At 53.8% G+C, this 18,084-nt stretch overlaps 1 protein-coding gene across 1 annotated transcript; it reads left to right on the top strand.

Moving 5' to 3' along the window:
* Positions 1 to 1,386: 1,386 nt before the first annotated feature.
* Positions 1,387 to 12,203, top strand: CCR7 (C-C motif chemokine receptor 7). Its single transcript, XM_024573458.4, has 3 exons — positions 1,387 to 1,465; positions 7,193 to 7,242; positions 10,139 to 12,203. The coding sequence occupies exons 1-3, from the start codon at positions 1,456 to 1,458 to the stop codon at positions 11,216 to 11,218; spliced, it is 1,140 nt and encodes a 379-aa protein (XP_024429226.1). The 5' UTR covers positions 1,387 to 1,455; the 3' UTR covers positions 11,219 to 12,203.
* Positions 12,204 to 18,084: the final 5,881 nt, after the last annotated feature.

Genomic DNA, 18,084 nt, shown 5'->3' with positions numbered 1-18,084 from the left:
TGATCCGACAATCCCCCTTGTAGGCATGCGTGATACCCAAGAGCACATGTTCACACAAAGTTTGTGTTATTTGTAGCAGCATTACTCATCATAGCCAAAAAGTGGAAACAGCCCAAATGTACGCAGGATGATGAGTAAACCAAAGGTGGTCTGTCATACATTGGAATATTGCTGGGTCCTAACAGCGAACGAGAAAATACCTGCTGTACCACAGTGGAACCTCGAACACAGTATGCTAAGCGGAAGAAGCCAGACACAAAGGACACGTGTTGTATAAGTTTGTTTGTGTGAAATGTCCGGAATAGGCAAATCTGTAGAGACAGAAAGTAGATTTGTGGTTACCAGCGGCTGGGGGTAAGGGGGAAGGGGAGGGGAGAGGAGGAGAGGGGAGGGGAGGGGAGGGGGTCATCACTAATGAGTAGGGGAGGTTTTACAGGAGGCAGTGATAAAAATGCTCCAAAACTGATTGTAAAACTCTGTGGATATACGAAAACCACTGACTGGTACACTTGAAAAGGGATAATTTTACATGTGAATTATATCTCAGAAAGCTGTAATAAAAGAAAGGAAAGGGAGAGAGGAACTAGAGGAAGAGAGAAGAGAAAAACAAGAAAAGGAAAGGGAAGGAAAGAAAAGAAAAGAAAAAAGAGAGAGAAAAGAGAAGAAAAACAAGGGAAAAAAAAGAAAAATGGCCCTGGCTGGTGTGGCTCAGTTGATCGAGTGCCGGCCTGTGGGCAGAAAGGTTGTAGGTTCCATTCCCAGTCAGGGCACGTGCCAGGGTTGTGGGCCAGGTCCCCAGTAGGGGGCGCACGATAGGCAACTGATGGGAGAGGCAAGATATTTCTCTCACACATCAGTGTTTCTCTCCCTTGCTTTCTCCCTCCCTTCCCCTCTCTCTAAAAATAATAGATAAAATCTTTTTTAAAAAAAGAAAAAGAAAAGAAGAAAAGATACATTTGGCCCTATCCCTTCTCTTCTACCGTCCATCATCTGTCAGTGCCTCTCATGGGCCAAACCCACCCAGGAGCCAGAGGACAAAGTAGCTTAGGATATGCAGTGCCCTGTGACACAGAGCTGGGGGAGGAAAAGATGGGGACACAGCTCTCAGTGGGTCTCTGACTCCCCCACATGTGGAATTCAGGCTATAAATATGTTGAATCAATACATGGCCCAGGTCCCCTACCTTGGGCTGGGCCCTTGCCTTCGCTCTGTGGCGTTGCCTAGGGGAGTTTTGAATGTAAATGACATGGTGATTCACAATCCTATGACCAGTGAGTGGGCTGGCGTTCTGTCACTGCACTCTTGTCACTTCTCACACCCTTTACGTTTGAAAGGGGCTGGAAAGAGGGTGGCTCCTCTTGCTACTTAAAAGGGGCACACACCACTTCCTCCCCAGACAGGGGAGCACAAGCCGCGGCACAGCCTTCCTGTGCGGTTTCAGAGCCCAGGAGGGTCATGGACTTGGGTGAGTGAAACAGCAGCGCAGAGTCGCTCTGACAGCGGGACTGAATTTGTGGCAAGGGGGCAGGGGATGCAGAGGATGCGGGTGGAAGGCATGGAAAAGCGGACCAAAGAAGTCCCATTCTGCTTTGGTGGGAGTCAGAATGCCACCCTGTTCTCCCAGGCACAGAGGGTGCACCTTTCAGACCTGGGAGAGGGGGTACCCATTGGTACCAAGACAGACAGAGGAATTGAAGTCATGCTTTCCAGAACAGTGGTACTGAAGAAGGTGGCAAGGCTGGGATTGCCAGGGACCTGGACAGCACCTGTCCTCACCTCAGCTTGGGGTGATGAGTGAGGCTCTCTAGACCTGTTCCTCAGGGAGAAATTCTCGGAGGGCTCTGGACCCTCCACTCCCCCTCTGATTCCCACCTTCCTCCCCTGCTGAACAGGGATTAGAATCTCTTGGTTTTAGGAGGAGGAGCAAATTCAAGGTGACTGCATTGTGCAAATGATACTATACATGCAAATGCCAGCTGGGTTGTTGTCTCCACCGGACATCCCACCAGCCTTGCTGGTGCCTGATGCAGGTGAAAGCCTGGCGGGGAGGGGAGGGCGGCAACATCAGGTGGAATACCAAGAGGCATTCAACTTGGAGATGTCACAGCTGGGGCCTCCAGCACAGCTCCCCTCACTTACTCACTTTTGCTACCCAGGCAGATGACTCTCCCCTTTATAAAACCCATCCTCCCATCTAACCTTGGAGAGCATACGGGAAGCCCTGAGGGGTTCAGAGGGGTTCGTCTAGCTCCAGATGTCCCATCGATAAATCTCAGCCATGGAGTCAGACCCCGCGGAGGTTACAAAGGCTAGGTTCCTGGATGGCTCCTTCTCACCAGCAAGCGAGCACCACAGTGGCCTCAAAGCCACAAGGGGTTGGCTTTAAAAAGTGAAGGTTCCCTGGTGCACCCTCTGCTGTCCTCACAAACCTCCCCACCACACCACAGCCTTTTGTCTTCATCTCTGCCTTTCCTGCCCCCCAGAAACCTGGGTGGACCCAGCAAACAGCCGTGGCAACCCCCCCACGCACTGACTGAGCTCCTGACAGGCAGGGTATGACTCTTGCATCTCTGAATTCCAGGTATTTTGGGGGGGAGAACAGAAAATATTTGTGGAGTGAACAAATGATGTCGAGAACTCTGAGTCGGTTTTGGTGTTTTAAAATCTCTTCCAGCTTCCTCCCCTGCCAGCAGCCTACCCTCTGACCCCACCCGCCAGCCATCTGTCCCCGCTGACCACAGTCACAGGATGCAGTCATCGTCCACTGCAGACCCTGCTCCTGACTTTCTGTTTGACCTCCGTGGAGGGAGCCCAGCCGTGTCCCGGGGGTGGGCTGGCAAACACTGGAAAACAGGCTCCCCAGGGTGGACAATGGCCCTGGTTTGTAGTGCTTGCCAATTTCCATAGTGTAAAGTTTCCCACCATGGCTGATTTCAAGCTTCCAGCCAATGTCAAGCCGTGAAATGACTGAACTCAAACCAGAGAGAGATTATAGCACTGGCTTACGAGCCTGTGAAAGCCAGCTCCAGCACACCACTGAGGATCCTCCTCCAGACCAAGTTTTGGGGGTGCTAGACCCACAGGCTTCGATGCAGGGAGGGAGGGCACCTCTGGCCCAGGAGAAAGGGGTGTTCTTGTGGCTTTGCTCAGTTTGAGAGAACCCCAACGGCCAAGCCCAAAATACGGGGCCAAGCCTGAAATACTGGTGGTGGAGGGGAAAGCCACTGAGAAGCTTTTGCTCAAAACAGTCTCTGGACCGTTGGTGGGGCAGGTTCTTCATCTGCCCAGTGGGGGTAAGGGGTGGGTGAGAGGGCTGAGTTTCTATTACACAAAATGAAAATGCCAAACCCTGGCTGAGCTGGCCTTTCTCATAATTTGAATGAGCAAGCCGGAGGTGCCTTCCCCACCTTCAAGAAATGTGGCCCAGCCATGGCCAAGTGGCTCAGTTGGTTGGAGCATCATCCTCTACACGGAAAGATTGCAGGTTCGATCCCCGGTTGAGGCACATATGGAAACAACCAATGGATGTTTCTCTCTCACATGGATGTCTCTCTCTGTACCTCTTTCTCTAAAATCAATGAAAATATCCTCTGATTAGGATTGGAAAAAAGCAAAAGAAAAGAAGTATGGCCTAAGACCTCAGAATTCTCCCAAGCAGAGAAAAATAAACAAACCTGCCAGAGACTCCTCTGTCACAGCTTGGCCAGATATGGCAGCAGAAGGGGGTGCAGAAGGAATTCAGGGCCAACCCCTCCTGGCCTTCTGGGAGCTTGGCCGGGGAGGAGGGGAATGCTGCAGCCTGGAGGAGCTGTTGGGAAATCTCTCCTCTTTGCTTGGTACTTTCTTTCCAGCAACTCTCATTGATCGGGGAGCTCAGCCATGACCAGCCAAGGTGATGCATATGTCACTATGCCAGTGCAGAGTGAGAGGCAGCGCTGATGGGGTAATGGGCAAAATGCGTCTACAGCTCAAAGAAAGCAACAGTGAACCTGAGTCAGGGGAGCAGTAGGTTGGGTTTGGAAGGGTGTGTAGAAGTTAACAAACCACTGAAGGAGCAAGAGGTCCCAGATGGGACAGTGATATCAGACTCAGTTGCCATCAGAGGCCAACAAGGTAAATGTGGGAATGGCCATAAGCTGGAGTAAGGAGAGGGGAGCAGTGTGAACCAGAGGGTGCAAGCCCCACCTGAAGGCCGCCAAACCTAATTCTGTGTAAAGTCTGTGCAGGCACACAGAGCATCCTGGGGGCTCAGCCTATGGGCTGTCAGATGGTCAGCTCTGGCCATGCCAAAGAGGGAGGGGGGAAAGGAGGCAGGACAGATGGGCAGGGCTGGTCCCTCAGATTTTATATGGGAGTTTGGGCTTTATCCCGAAAGTGATGGGGAGCCAGTGAAGTTGTTTTGTTTTTTCAATTAGTTGAGTTAAGGGATGAGATTTGTATTTCAGGAGTTCTGCAGCAGCAAGGGGGCAGCAAAGCCTTGTATCAGGGCAGACAGGGCTACCTCTGAGATGTTGGGGAGAGAAGCAACAGAACTGGGTGACCACTCTGACATGGGGGAGTGAGGATTTCCTTTATGCTCCACGGAGGCCCTCATATGGAGCAGGCTCATGGGAAATGTAGGGTCACGCTTTGGTGAGAGTTCCATTCAAATCTCACATCCATCTCTTAGCAACTGTGTGACCCTAAGCAAGTGGCTTAACCTCTCTGGGCCTCTATTTTCTGAAATATAGAATGAGGATAACAAGGAGTAGCTCATAGGACGTTATGAAGGAGAGATACAAACAGACTAAGAAGCAGCACAGGAGGGCGGTTCGGACTGCCGTTTCTGGAGTCAGACAGGTTCAAAGCCCATCTCCATGCTAGCCAGTTGTGACTCTGGAAAAGTCACTAATCACACTGTGCTTCGGCTTCCTCATCGCTAAATGGGAATAGTAGCAGTACCCACCTCATGGGGCTTTTGTGAGAAGGAAACGACCATACGTGGAAATAGTCTGGTATAGTGAGGGCCCAATAAATATGAATTATCACAGTGACTGCAAAAGGCAACCAGCTCTCCTCCACCCCTGCCTATTGTCTGAGAGAGAGTCCCAGGCTCTCACCTCCTCTCCAGATTCCTACCACTTCCCTGCTTCCTCCCTCCCTCCCCTACTGACCAAAAAAAGAGAACAGTTGTATTGGCAGCTAAGGAATCACAAAGAAGAAAAAGTTTTGGGTGGCTTTTGGGGCCAGCTGATGGGCAGCTGTGACTCCCTGGGTGGCCCGAAGGGCCTGGGAAATGTGGGGAGTAGAAGTTCAGGGCTTAGGAGAGCAGCTAACCAGAGAGCTCCTCCTTCCAGATAAAAAGGAAGTTTCTCTCACTGAAGCCTCAGGCTGGAATTCTAGGGAATTTTCTTTTCATTCTGATCATTACTATAAACTCGAGAACTGAGAAAACACCCAACACATAAGTAAACCATGCCTCAAGCTCCTGAGATTCCCTACTTCATTTGTCCCACCCAAGGTGCTGCCCAAAGATAGTTGCTTTATGACTTTGTAACAGGCAGAAACGATGTGACTCATGGCCACCAACCAGGCCCCTGTGCCACATACCAGAGTTCCCCTAAGTTCCCATTTGGTTCCCCTAAGTTACCTTTCTTGAAAATGGCCTGTTCTGGTCCTGCAAGATCCTTGCTCATTTGTTACCTCCAACACACCTGGAATGAGAAGTCACCTACACACCCATACACACACACACACACACACACCCAACTCCTACACCTTACCCTAGATAGTAGCAAAATAGAATGGGGCAGCGCCCCCAGAGAAGGAGTTAACGGAGTAAAATAGAAACAGTTCTTGCTATTATTTCACCCGTTGGGACTTATCAAAACTTTGAGGTTTCTCAGTTCTCACTGACAGTCAGAACAGGCTTTCTCTAGAGTAACCGACAGACTCATGCATTTAAAGAAACCTCGAGCGCTTCGCATCAGGATGAGTCAGTGGAGGACGAGCTGTGCATTCACTGGGCCCTGAGGAGAGGGTTGTTAAGGCAGAGATGCGGAGAGCAAGGAAAGGGGCGGCGAGAGAAGAGCTCTGTGCTGCTCAACGAGCCATTCATTTCTTCCCAGGGCTGCAAATACTCAGGTGCAAGCTGGGGACAATGGGCCAGGGGGCGCCTGTCCCCAGAAATAAAAGACACAGTTAGGAAGGTTAGGAAGACAGCAGAGGGCTTGACCACCTTGCTAATTGAGCAACAGGGGCTCCTCCCTAGGGTTGGGTACAAAGGTCCTAAGGATTTAGGAGTATGGTTGCATCCGAGTCAAGCTTCAGGAAGACCTGTCTACCAACAGTGTGCAGTATAACTTGCTTGAGGTGGGAGATACACCTATCTCTGTGGCTTGATGCCCTTCCTCCATCCCCCAGGGACTCCCAAGCGAGAATCCCTACCTTACGCAATTTGGGGTGGGAGGATTGGGGTGGGTGGAATTTACAGCGACTTGGGTGTCATGCAGAAGGATTTCCAGCAGGTGGTGGTGTGACCAAGTACACAGATTTTGGGAATGTGCTGTTTCCTCTTGGAAAGCAGGAGCCTGTGTTCCCTGGGGTGGGGTGGGGGGCTGGGGGAACAGCTCCAGAAGGTGTTTAATGCAGAGTCCCAGCCACTTCCCTGTCCCTACTGAGATTAGAGGTGCAATAGGGCTAGTGATCTTGGCTTGGCATTCATTGTTGTCATCACAGACTCCCCTGTGGGCCACCTGTGGGTTGAGCAATGGAGAGGGGCTACGAAGGTGAAGAAGGCATAGTCCCTTCCCTCGGAGTGCTCTCAGGCTGTTGGGTGACATAAGACTTCAACACAAATTACCTTGTGACCTGTCCTCCTGTTTAGCCCTGGGGGAAAAGAAGTTCCAGGTCCAGCCCTCAGCTCAGCCACAGAGCAGAGCTGAGCGGCCAGAGCCTGTCTGACGTCTGTGACACGTCAGGCCTTGTGCTAACCTGGGGTCTCAACCTGCTCCTTTCTGGGACCTCGAAGTGGAGGAAGAGGAGGTGAGGGCAGGCCAGCTGGGCAGAGGCCTCGAGGCACAATCTGTTTCGGCAAAGGCAGTGCCTGGGGCTTATGATGAGAGGTCCATCAGCATATCCTTGTCAGCGACTGTCTTTAAGAACACGGAGCTGTGCCTGCCAAGCAACAACTTTCTCGCCTTGTCTCCTGCAGGGAAGCCAATGAAAAGCATGCTGGTGGTGGCTCTCCTTGTCATTTTCCAGGTAAGGTCCGTTTCCTCCTCCACACCCCTGTCCCCAAACCCACCTCTCCCAAGTCCGAGGTTCTGATGGAGCAGCTGGGTGCTTGCTAGAAGGAAACAGACCCGGACACTAACCCCCTCACCATTTGTTAAGCTGATGGTCGCCCCGCACTCTATCTGCTGAGTGACCCTAGAGAGCATTTACTCCATTTAAATTAAACATGAGGGAAATAAGTGACCACCCCTTCCCCACCCACTTCCCACATCCCCATCTAAGGGACAGAGATGTGGGCTCCGACTGAACTCTTAGAGAGGAGCTGCAAAAAGCAAAGTCTGTTGGCTTACTGAGCTTTGCGGGTATGTTTGCATGCCTGTGCTTGTAAAACTTCCCATGTTTTAGTGAGCTGAGAGAAGAACCTTTGGTGTGGTGGCCTGGTTATTATCTTAGCACCCCAAAGCTGCCTCCCTCCTCAACCTCCAGCCTAAAGCTCCCCTAGAAGCCCAGTTGCCTTTTGTGAAATAGAGACCCATCTGAACCCCACTGCAGGGGAGTTTGGGGCCCAGGGCTGTGGGGATGGGAGGGCTTGAAGAGATGCACATACTTATAGGGGCCTGAGCTCTGCAGGAGGAAACGCCTCCAGTTTCCAAGGCTTTGCTTCTCGATCCCACAAGAGGAGACAGTAAATCTGCCCTCATCAAAGTGCCAGAGTTAGAAGGCACTGTAACTGGAGCAGTTGACTCTCCCCTAGTTGTTGGGGGTGAGAGCTGTCTTGGAGGGGGAAGGGGCAGTTGGGACAAGAGCTGGAGAGGCAGTGCTTCAGATTTGGCTCTTCCCCAGGTCTGCAGGCCAGAGGGGCAGCTTTCCAGGAGCTCTGGCCAGAGGCGGGCCCCACACTGGGCACTGTTCCCAAAACCTCATCCCAGAGGCCCCCTGGAGCTTGGGCTGCAGCCCACAGCCTGGCCCCCTTCTCCATCACCACTCCCTCCCCCCTCTCTTCCCTGTTTCCAGGACTCCTCCAGAGGGGCTGTATTACTACCAGAGGAGGCTGGAAGGTGGGGGAGGGGTTGAGGGAAAGCCGGGTTGAAGTTCATTCTTCTCTTGGGTGGGTGGCGGTGGCTCAGACGGGGCAGGATGTGGTGGGGCTGTGGGCTGCAGAGGCATCGAGCCCGGTGGCTCATGGAGAGGGACGCTGGTGAGGAGAAAAAGAAAAGGCAGCAGTGGTGGTGAGCACACTTCACAGAGGCCGGGTGTACGGTCCTCCAGGAAGGCCCAGAACCCCCTTACATCCAGCAGCCCCAGACCTGAGGCCTTGGGCTTTACCATGAACTCACAGGCTGCAATCACACCCAGATGAGGGAAAAGGACTTTTTGAAAAAAAAATACCCAAAGAAAAGGTTCCTGGCCATTATTTTTCCTCACCCTGTCCCCCACACAGAACTGCGATGGATCCAGAATCGAAAGCGAGAAAGACAAAACAGGGCACAGGGAAGTCGGGAGACTAGGCTGTCACGAGGAGCAAGCCACAAGCAACGTTGCTTCTCCGAGTGCCTGCCTCCCTTTCCTTGTCTTTAAAACCCCTCCAGCTCCCCAACTGTATGAGAATCCTCCATGTTGAGCTGTCCAGACCCCAATGCCCAGGGGAGAGACCACCAGCTCCCAGCCCAGCCCCCAGCCCCCAGCCCTGCCCGGGCTCAGCCGGCTCAGCCATCACTGCGGCACTGTGCACGGAGGCGTGAGCAGACTCGGGAGCCCTCCCTCATTGATAAAAATCACAGCAGGCCAATGAAACCCTCACCCTACTCTGCAGACAGGCTTTGAAAAAACAGCACTGAGCAGCTGAGCCCCGCTGATTGGGATCTGCTGAAGAGACTAGGAGGAAGAGAGAGGAGAGAGGTGGGAGGAGGCGGGAGGAGACAGAGCTGGGCTTTGTTCCAAGGGGCTCCGAGAGACTCGGTCCCAGCTGAGGAGGTGGCGGCCCTGCGGGCCGAAATTCGTGCTTGAGAGGTGGAGTGGAGTTGGGGCCCTGGGCACGTGCTGCCTGAGCCCCTGCTGTGCCCCAGACACTGTGCCCCAGGCCTCAGGAGTCTGTAAAAGTCTTCAAATCGCTAGCCACCCATGAGCGCGGCAGCTTGCCCCAAACCAGGGCTACAGGGTCTCGTGACAGAGCTTCTGCCTTCCTCTCTTCTCTCCCTAGGCCCTCCTCCACCCTAACCCCAAGGTGGATCTTCCTCCAAACGCTGAGGTATTTTGTAGGCTCCCTCCTGGAAAGCTCTCTCTACCAGGTTCTGAAGGGGGCTCAGGAAGAAAGTCACAGCTCCCACAAAATAAAACCTCCGTGCAGACAAATCGGAGCCTGAACCTGGGTCAGGTGCCTCCCAGCAACCGTGGGAAGGAGACAGCGTTCATCTCTGTTTCCCAGAGAAAACTGAGGCTCAGAGAGACGGAGTGCATTTCCCGTCTCAACGCTCCTTTGACCCCAAAGCCCAGACCATTTCCAGTCCACTGTCAGTCGGCACATGTAAGGGCAAGCCTCTCAGAGCTGGCAAAATCAGGCGCTGGCTACTTGGTAGAAAGGCAGAACCGCAGGCCCCTACCCCAGCCTAGTAAACCAGGTCATGTGCTTTAACACAATCCCCGGGTAACTCATATACATGTCAAAATATGAGAAGCCCTGATTTCAAACCAAAGAAACACCTGGAAAGTTTAGAAAAGCAGACTCCTGGGTCTGGCTCCCTGAGATCCTGATGCCATGGGTCTCAGGTGGGACCCGAGAATGTGCAGGGGATGGATGGTGAGGGTAATGTTGAGGACGGGCTGACCACACTTTGAAATCGCTGCTCCGGACAACCCCAGGTCAGCGAGAGTCTGACCCACTTAAGCTCAGCTGGATCATGTTCCCCTACTTCCTTCCCCGCAGGTGTGCCTGTGCCAAGATGAGGTCACGGACGACTACCTTGGAGAAAACACCACGGTGGACTACACACTGTATGAGTCCGTGTGCTTCAAGAAGGACGTGCGGAACTTTAAGGCCTGGTTCCTCCCGATCATGTACTCTGTCATTTGCTTCGTGGGTCTGCTGGGCAATGGGCTGGTGGTGCTGACCTACATCTACTTCAAGAGGCTCAAGACCATGACGGATACCTACCTGCTCAACCTGGCCGTGGCGGACATCCTCTTCCTCGTGACCCTTCCCTTCTGGGCGTACAGCGCAGCCAAGTCCTGGACCTTTGGTGTCCACTTCTGCAAGCTCATCTTCGGCATCTATAAGATCAGCTTCTTCAGTGGCATGCTCCTGCTCCTTTGCATCAGCATTGACCGCTATGTGGCCATTGTCCAGGCCATCTCGGCCCACCGCCACCGGGCCCGGGTACTTTTCATCAGCAAGCTCTCCTGCGTGGGCATCTGGATGCTGGCCACAGTGCTGGCCATCCCGGAGCTGCTGTACAGCGGCATCCAGAGGAGCAGCAGCGAGCAAGCCTTGCGGTGCTCCCTCATCACCGAGCACGTGGAAGCCTTAATCACCATCCAGGTGGCCCAGATGGTGGTGGGCTTTCTGATCCCCCTAGTGGCCATGAGCTTCTGCTACCTTGTCATCATCCGCACCCTCCTGCAGGCACGCAACTTCGAACGCAACAAGGCCATCAAGGTGATCATTGCTGTGGTGGTGGTCTTCATAGCTTTCCAGCTGCCCTACAATGGGGTGGTCCTGGCCCAGACGGTGGCCAACTTCAACATCACCACCACCAGCAGCTGTGAGCTCAGCAAGCAGCTCAACATTGCCTACGACGTCACCTACAGCCTGGCCTGCGTCCGCTGCTGTGTCAACCCTTTCTTGTACGCCTTCATCGGCGTCAAGTTTCGCAATGACCTCTTCAAGCTCTTCAAGGACTTGGGCTGCCTCAGCCAGCAGCAGATCCGGCAGTGGTCTTCCTGCCGGCACATCCGGCGTTCCTCAATGAGTGTGGAGGCCGAGACCACCACCACCTTCTCCCCATAGAGGCTCCTCTGCCTGGACTTGAGGGACCTCTCCCAGGGCCCATGGGCTAGGGACAGGAAGCAGATGACATGACTCAGGACCCAAAAGCTGCTGAGGAAAAGGTGGTTCTGGCCCTTAAGGTTTATCTCGTGGTGAAAACCCACGTCACGGAAGACAGATGCAGCCCCATCCCAGCTACCTCAACCAAGTTTGCAGAGGCGTGGCTGATAAGCTACCAGATCCGGCAATGCTCCAATACCAAAGCTGTTGTCCCTCAAACCAAAAGCCAAAAGTGAAAGTTGAAAAAGTTCACACCTCCTAAAGAGACGGGACAGGCATTGGTGAGAGCTAGGGCAGTACAAGGGCCTGGGGAGCCCTCAGAATGCACCTTCAAGGGCTGAAGCAAGGTCTTCCAGAAAACAAGGTTGTGTCTCTCCAAGACCAGAGGTGGTGGGAAGACTTCTTAGTAGGGGAAGGGAGATGCCAATGGGTCAATTAACTCTCTGAATTCCTCCCTTCATCTCTCCTTTTCCACTATCATCCACGCCAGCCAAAAATGGCAGCCTCGAAGCCTCCCTAAAAGCACACTTCCCTCTCGCCTGCTGCCTCTCCAAGGGGAGAGGTGTGTTTCCTGCAGACCAAGCTGGCTGCCGCCAGACGGCCAAAGCCACGTTCCCAGCCAAGGCTCTGAGGGGGGGATGACGTGTGGCCAGACCTTCTCGTTTCTCAGCTCTGCTAGGACGGAGGAGAGGGCAGAGAGCAAGGCTAGGGGCCAGGGCATGGGTGACAATGCTGGCTGCCAGAGGCTAATATGCTGCTGCTTTGTTCTTTGTCACAGGGACAAAAGAATGTCATCCTGTTCTGTTTTCAATTCATTAAAAGAGCACATTTTCCTCATACACAAATAAAAGTTTTTCCCTTGAGGAAACAAGAGCTTTAAAAGAAAGGAAAAAAATTTTTTTGGTAAATGACAAATGAGTGTGTTCTTGTTTTGCAAACCCCCACGCCCCACCTGACCACCCCCACTTCCCTCTTCCCCTCCCAGTCTTCATTTCTGAGATGCTCTGAGCCCGTCCAACCACATGGCCCCAGAGGCTGAAAGGTAGGAGAACAGGAAGTACCTGCAGTGTGTCCATCTTGCACGGAACAGGACCAAAGCTCTCGTGATCAGCAGTGACCCAGGGACACTGGTCTGAGCAGAGCTCTGTAAGGAACCAACTTGTTCCTGGAACCCCTACATGCGGGAACTCTCACTGGTGTGCTCATCTGTCCCGGGTCAGTCGGGAAGTGCAGCCTTCAGCACACTGAACTAAGGGGCTTGGAATGGGACCCATATGAGAGGCTGCCGCATACCTTGCTGGGTGCTTGGGAGCCAGGCCACCCATAGTCCCCCCTACTGGCCACAGTTGCAGCAATGACCTTCCATGGTGTGGACACTTGTCAGAGAGGAGCAGGGATCAGGAACAGCCAGTGTGCCACACAGGCCCAGGATCCATGTCACTGGGTACCCTGATGTCTGCCCAAAACTCTGATTTCTTCAGGCCAGACAGAAGGTTAGTCCAACCTGTAACGTATGTGGAGGGATCTGAAGGAGACTCATGCTGTCATAGCTTGGGGGGCTGAGGTACTCACGCAAAAGGTGATCCCATCAATTTTCCAAAAAGAAAAGAGCCTCGTGAAAAATGAGGCCTGCCTGGTAATGAAGCCCGTTCTCTAATCTCATAAGCACATTACGCCACACTGCTCCAAGGGATGCACGGGGCATGATTTGTCCGCCAGCCCCCAAGCCAGGAACCGGTGGCCTGGGAGGCATGAGCCTGGCGGGGACACAGGCAGCGTGGAGCAGCGATCCAGCACAGCGGCAGCATTGAATGTGCTACAACTGCGTGCGCACTGGGCGAGGGGTGATCCCAGGGTGCCTGTGGGGCCCCGAGGGGGATGTGCCTGGTGTGTGTGGGTGTGAGCCCTCTGGTGTGCACATCCTAATGAGGTGACAGGTGGGAAAGGACCCTCCATTCCCAAAGGGGAGGAATGTCACAGAGTGGCCATGAACAGGCCAACCGCACAAGCATGCTCGGCTCCAGATACTTTTTCTAAAACAACTGGGCGTCTCCAAGTATTCACAAAGACAACGAAGCCCCCAGCAGTGCTAACTCCCCACACTGCTGTATCTCAGGCATTCTGACCTTGGCCTGTGGCTGGCCTGGCCCTCCTCCCATGCCCAACACTCTCACATGCCTGCCCTGAGCTCTGGGGGACCCCTGCAAAGAGGGAACGGATTCACTGGAGAGGCACCCCCAGGGCATCTCTCTCTCTCTCTCTCTCTCTCTCTCTCTCTCCTTCTCCTCCTCTCTCTCTCCTTCATACACTGCCCCATCATCCCAAGTTCATGGCCCTCACAGCCCCTACACATTTCCTGCAGTTTTCCCCTTCTTCCCATCGCCAGCCCCTGTCCCCTCACTGTCCCTGCCTACAACCCCAGGCCACAAATCTGTCATTTCGTCCAGAAGCACCACACTTCACACAGCATGGACTTCCACAGCTGCAAGGGACCTCAAACATCTGCTGGTCTAACACCCAATCACTCTCTGGATTGGGAAACTGAGGCCCAGAGGGAGGAACTGGCCTGCTTAAAGACACATTGCAATATAGGGATATTAGGTAAATTTGCTTCAGGGACCCGAGGATCTGGCAGGACTGCAGGAGCTGGGTGGGGAGAAGAGAGGCTCTGGAGCCCAGCCGACTTGCAATCTCATCTCTCCCGCTTCCCAGCTGTGTGACCTTCAGCTGTTGCTCAACTGCTCTGAGTCTCAGATTTCTTAACTGCACAGTGGAGAGGACTTGGCGAACATTTAGCCCAGCGCCTGGAATGCGGAGCATGGTGGTGAGGAGCTCGGGCTCTGCAGCCAGGTGGCCTGGTGTGAACCACCGCTGCGCTACTTGGGCCGGTTACTTAGTCTCTCTGTGCCTCTGTTTCCTCATCTGGGGAATGGGGATACCTGCAGTCCCTACCTCCTAGGGTTGTGGTGAGGGGCAAAAGAATCCATGTCTGTAAAATGCTTGGGAATGTTTATAAAAGTGTCATTGACAATCACTGAGATATTTAATAAATGGTAGTTTGATACAAAGAAGCTGTGAACCACAAGGAAACTACATTCAATTCCTCAGCCCCATTTCCATCCCCGTACACTTCGTGCGTCAAGCTGGAGGGCACCTTTGAGATCAGTCAGTCTGTCCTTCCCACCAACTGACCGGTGAGTCAGTGAGGCTCAGAGAGGAAACCGCTTGCCTGAGGTCTCCCAGGGGCTCTTGGCAACACTGGAACTTGAATCCAGGCTCCAAGCTCCCTTCCAGACATCTTCCCCGACCTGGCACCCGTCCTGGCACACCCTGCCAGCTCTTCCCTGGCAGGCACCATCCCTCTTCTGCTGTGGCTGGGCCCCTATGGAAACTGTCCCCTCTCCCTATTCTACAGTTCTCATCCATGCCATTGGCCTGGGAGAATGAAGTGCCATAGAAATATGGCAGCAGGTGCAAAGGAAATCAGACAATGGAACATTTAAAGAAAGGATCCTGTCTGGAAAGTAAGCTCTCGGTTGCATTTCTGTGTTGAGGGTGGACAGTCGGAGGGAGAAGAAGCAGACCTATAAGAGTGATGGGGTGGGAATTAAGGCAAAAACCATGAGGAAGGGAGGGGAGCAGATCTGAGTGGGGAGCAGAAGGCAGGGCAGGTGAGGCAGGGCTGGCTTCTAGGGGCTACAGGACTGGGGCTGGACTCGGAGAACATTCTCAGTGGGTAGAAAGATGTGCCCACCTACACACACACACACAGCTTCCAGGGCCTCCCAGTCCCAGGTGAGGAGGAAGGGGCTGTATGAGTTTCAGAGACAGGTGGGCCTTCTTTGATGGAAAGGGATTAGAAATGACCCAGCTTCCCTGGTCTGAGCTCCTAGAAAAACCCCAGGGCGAGAAAGACAGTGAGGCCTCTCCTTCAATTCAAAAGACGGACCCTGTTGGCCCTCCCAGCCCCCACTCCATGGCGGCAGATGTCCAAAGGGTGCGGCAGGGAGTAGCAGCCACATTAACCATTACCCCAGTGCCTACCCCTGCGTTCTCGTCTCAGGCCCAGAAAGAGACCCAGACCAGGGATCCACTGCAGAAAAGGCTCCACAGCCCCCTTGCTCACCAGCCAAAGCAGCCCTAGACTAAAGCAACTCAACCAGGCTCGTCTGAAACCAGAAAAGAGGGGACGTGAACTTTCCCACAGGCTCCGCTGTGTGCGTGATTCAGACTTCGCGGCCGCGGTCAGTTCCTTCCCTCCCACATTTATTTTGAGGACAAACGTAACCGTATTTTTGTCTATTGTTCACTGATCCCAGGGACTTCACTCGCTGGGTTGTTCTTTTGTCACGGTGACCGCTACAAAGTTTGGCCTCCCCGAGGTCTCCTCTGTGTGTGAAAGTAAATGCCCCGACAGAAGCAGGGGGCAGGGCGCAGGGCACAGGGCGCGGTCCAGCTTTGCTAGCTCTGACCGGCTCTTTTTCCTGGTGGCGCAATAGGCCCGAGGTCAGGCCTTGGTGCCCGCGGGTGGGAGGGCAGATGAGGAAACACGACTTGCATCTTCTCATGCCTGGGTCAGAGCCTGCTTAGGCCAGAACAGTTTATATTTGATCCGAGTAAATAGCTGACGTTGTTGAAGTTCAACAGATGCTGCGGATGAAATGCCCCCAAACCTTTTTCCAATGTTTAACAAGAGGCCTGGAAACGCACGCACATTCGTCTTGCACGGTTTATGCAAACCGCCCTCCAGTGACTGCAGCAGGGGCAGGAGCACAGGCAAAGACAGAGTGGAGAATTCTTCCCAGGCCAGGGGTGGGAGTGGGGGTTAGGGGGCAGTGGAGCGCGTTCTGTGGCATGGTGAGAGGCCTGTGGTCAAACCAGGTGCCCAGAACCAGTCACCTACAGGGCACCAGCTCTGTCTCCTGCACAAGAGCTTGGGCCTCTGTCCCTACAGCTCACCCCCTGGACAGTGCCGTCTGGCCTGCACTAACGTTTCTTGCCACCACCCGCCTTCTCCTCACACTCCCATTTCAGGGACCCCAGCTGCCGAGGGGTGCTGCTGGCAACCTCTCAGAGTCCAGGGAAAGAAGAGCAGGGAGAACGATGGGAAGCACTGAGCCTGGGTGGATCATGGAGACACCGGTCGGCCTTCCTCTTCCTCTACAGAACAAGACCTTCTGGCCTAGACCCACTCGGAACCCTTCAATCATTGGTCAGAGGCAGGACTTGGGTTTTTGTCCAAGAACTATACCTGCTCTGCCCCCAGCCTCCTTACAGGGACCCCACCCCCTCCCATGCTCCCTGACCCCCAAACCTGGGGAGCTCGTGGACTTCTGAGAGCCTGTGAGTGCTGATGCTTCGAGAGTCACAGGGTCTGGGTGACAGTGGGGGATGGAGGGTGTCACATAAGGGAGTGTAGAAATCACAGAGCCTCGGGTGGAAGAGACCTTGAGGAGATGGAGGGGGCCTAGCTCAGGAGCGGGGCTGAGCTCACATTTCCTGAGGGCCTATGATGCGCTGGGGACAACAGATGCGGAAACTGAGGTTTATGTGACTTACCTGTGGTGACATCGCTAGCCAGAATAACTGCAGCCTTATTAGGACTTTATCATGTACTTCATACTGCACCAAGCATCATGTCTTATTTAATCCTCACAGCAACCCTATCAAAGTCCCGTTTTACCAATGAGGAAGCTGAGGCTCAGAGAGGTTAAGCAACTTTGCCAAAGTCACACAGCTACCATATGCTAAAGCTACCAAGTGATTTCAACTAGTTCTAGCTGGCCTCTAAAGCTGCTGCTCTTTAGTTGACTCCACCAGCCAACTAAACAGCTGTGTATTCATTACCAACCAGGTAAATGGAGTCCTTACTTTGTGGCACGCATTAGGCCAGCATTCTCCAAATGTGCCGGCCAGCAGTTTTCAAAACCTACTAGATGCAGAGCTCTCTCCTGGGAGAAGGGAGAATCAAATAGCAAAGATACAGCCCCCACCTGTCAGCCAGGCAGCAACCAGGTCTTTGCTAAGAGCTCAGTCTCCCCTTCTCCCCTCCAGGCCCCGCCTCTCACCCAGGCCCCTCGACAGGCCAGCCCTGCAGGGCTGTGTGCTCTGGGAGGCAGGGGTCCTGGCCCTTCCCTAGACTCCCTGGGCTACACAGGTGGGTCACTTTCTCTCTCTGGGTCTCCATCACCTCAACTGTAAAATGAGGAAGCTGGACCAAGTGGTTTCCGTCTCCCCCCTCAGCTTTGATGCGCAGCAGGTACCTTGTCTGGGTGGGGTCAGCTGGGCGGGGCTCTGGGTTGGTGCCTGGAAGAGGTGCAGGATGAGTGGGTGAGGGGCTGAGGAAGCCGCCCCACCCCCAGCTGCGGTTTCTGGTGGGGCCACCTTGGCAGCAGATGGAGGGAAGTGTTTGTCACCCTTCCAACAAAGGCAGTAAAACAAAAGCCTCCCAGGGCACAATGGGAGCAGGCAGCAAAGGCGCCAAAAATAAAGCACACGGCACACCTCTCCTTTGATAGGCACTGGCAGGCAGCTGCTGAGGGGCCCGGCCTGTGGCTTCTGAGAAAAGAGTTCCGATTTCATGGCCAAGAGCACACACGGTCACACAACAGCACACACATGCACACATGCAAGTAAGGTACCCCCCATGTACACAGCCGGCCTCACGGGCCTGAGACCTGTGCAGCCACACAGGGTCCTGCACGCCGCAGGGCCCCTGTTCAATGCTTGGCTGTCTCTGCCTCAAAATTCTTAATACTTTTTGAGCAAGAGGCCCAGCATTTTCATTTTGCATTGGGCCTGGCAAGTTATGCAGCCAGTTCTGCTGG

This window comes from Desmodus rotundus, chromosome 9 (genome assembly GCF_022682495.2).
Source record: "Desmodus rotundus isolate HL8 chromosome 9, HLdesRot8A.1, whole genome shotgun sequence".
Classification (NCBI taxonomy): Eukaryota; Metazoa; Chordata; class Mammalia; order Chiroptera; family Phyllostomidae; genus Desmodus; species Desmodus rotundus.
Note: the sequence above shows the minus strand (reverse complement) of the source record. Positions and strands in the feature narration are given on the sequence as shown.

Coding starts and splice junctions, on each gene's coding strand:
- CCR7 (XM_024573458.4), top strand. Junction 7,243..10,138: donor CTCTCCTTGTCATTTTCCAG/GTAAGGTCCGTT, acceptor CCTTCCCCGCAG/GTGTGCCTGTGCCAAGATGA.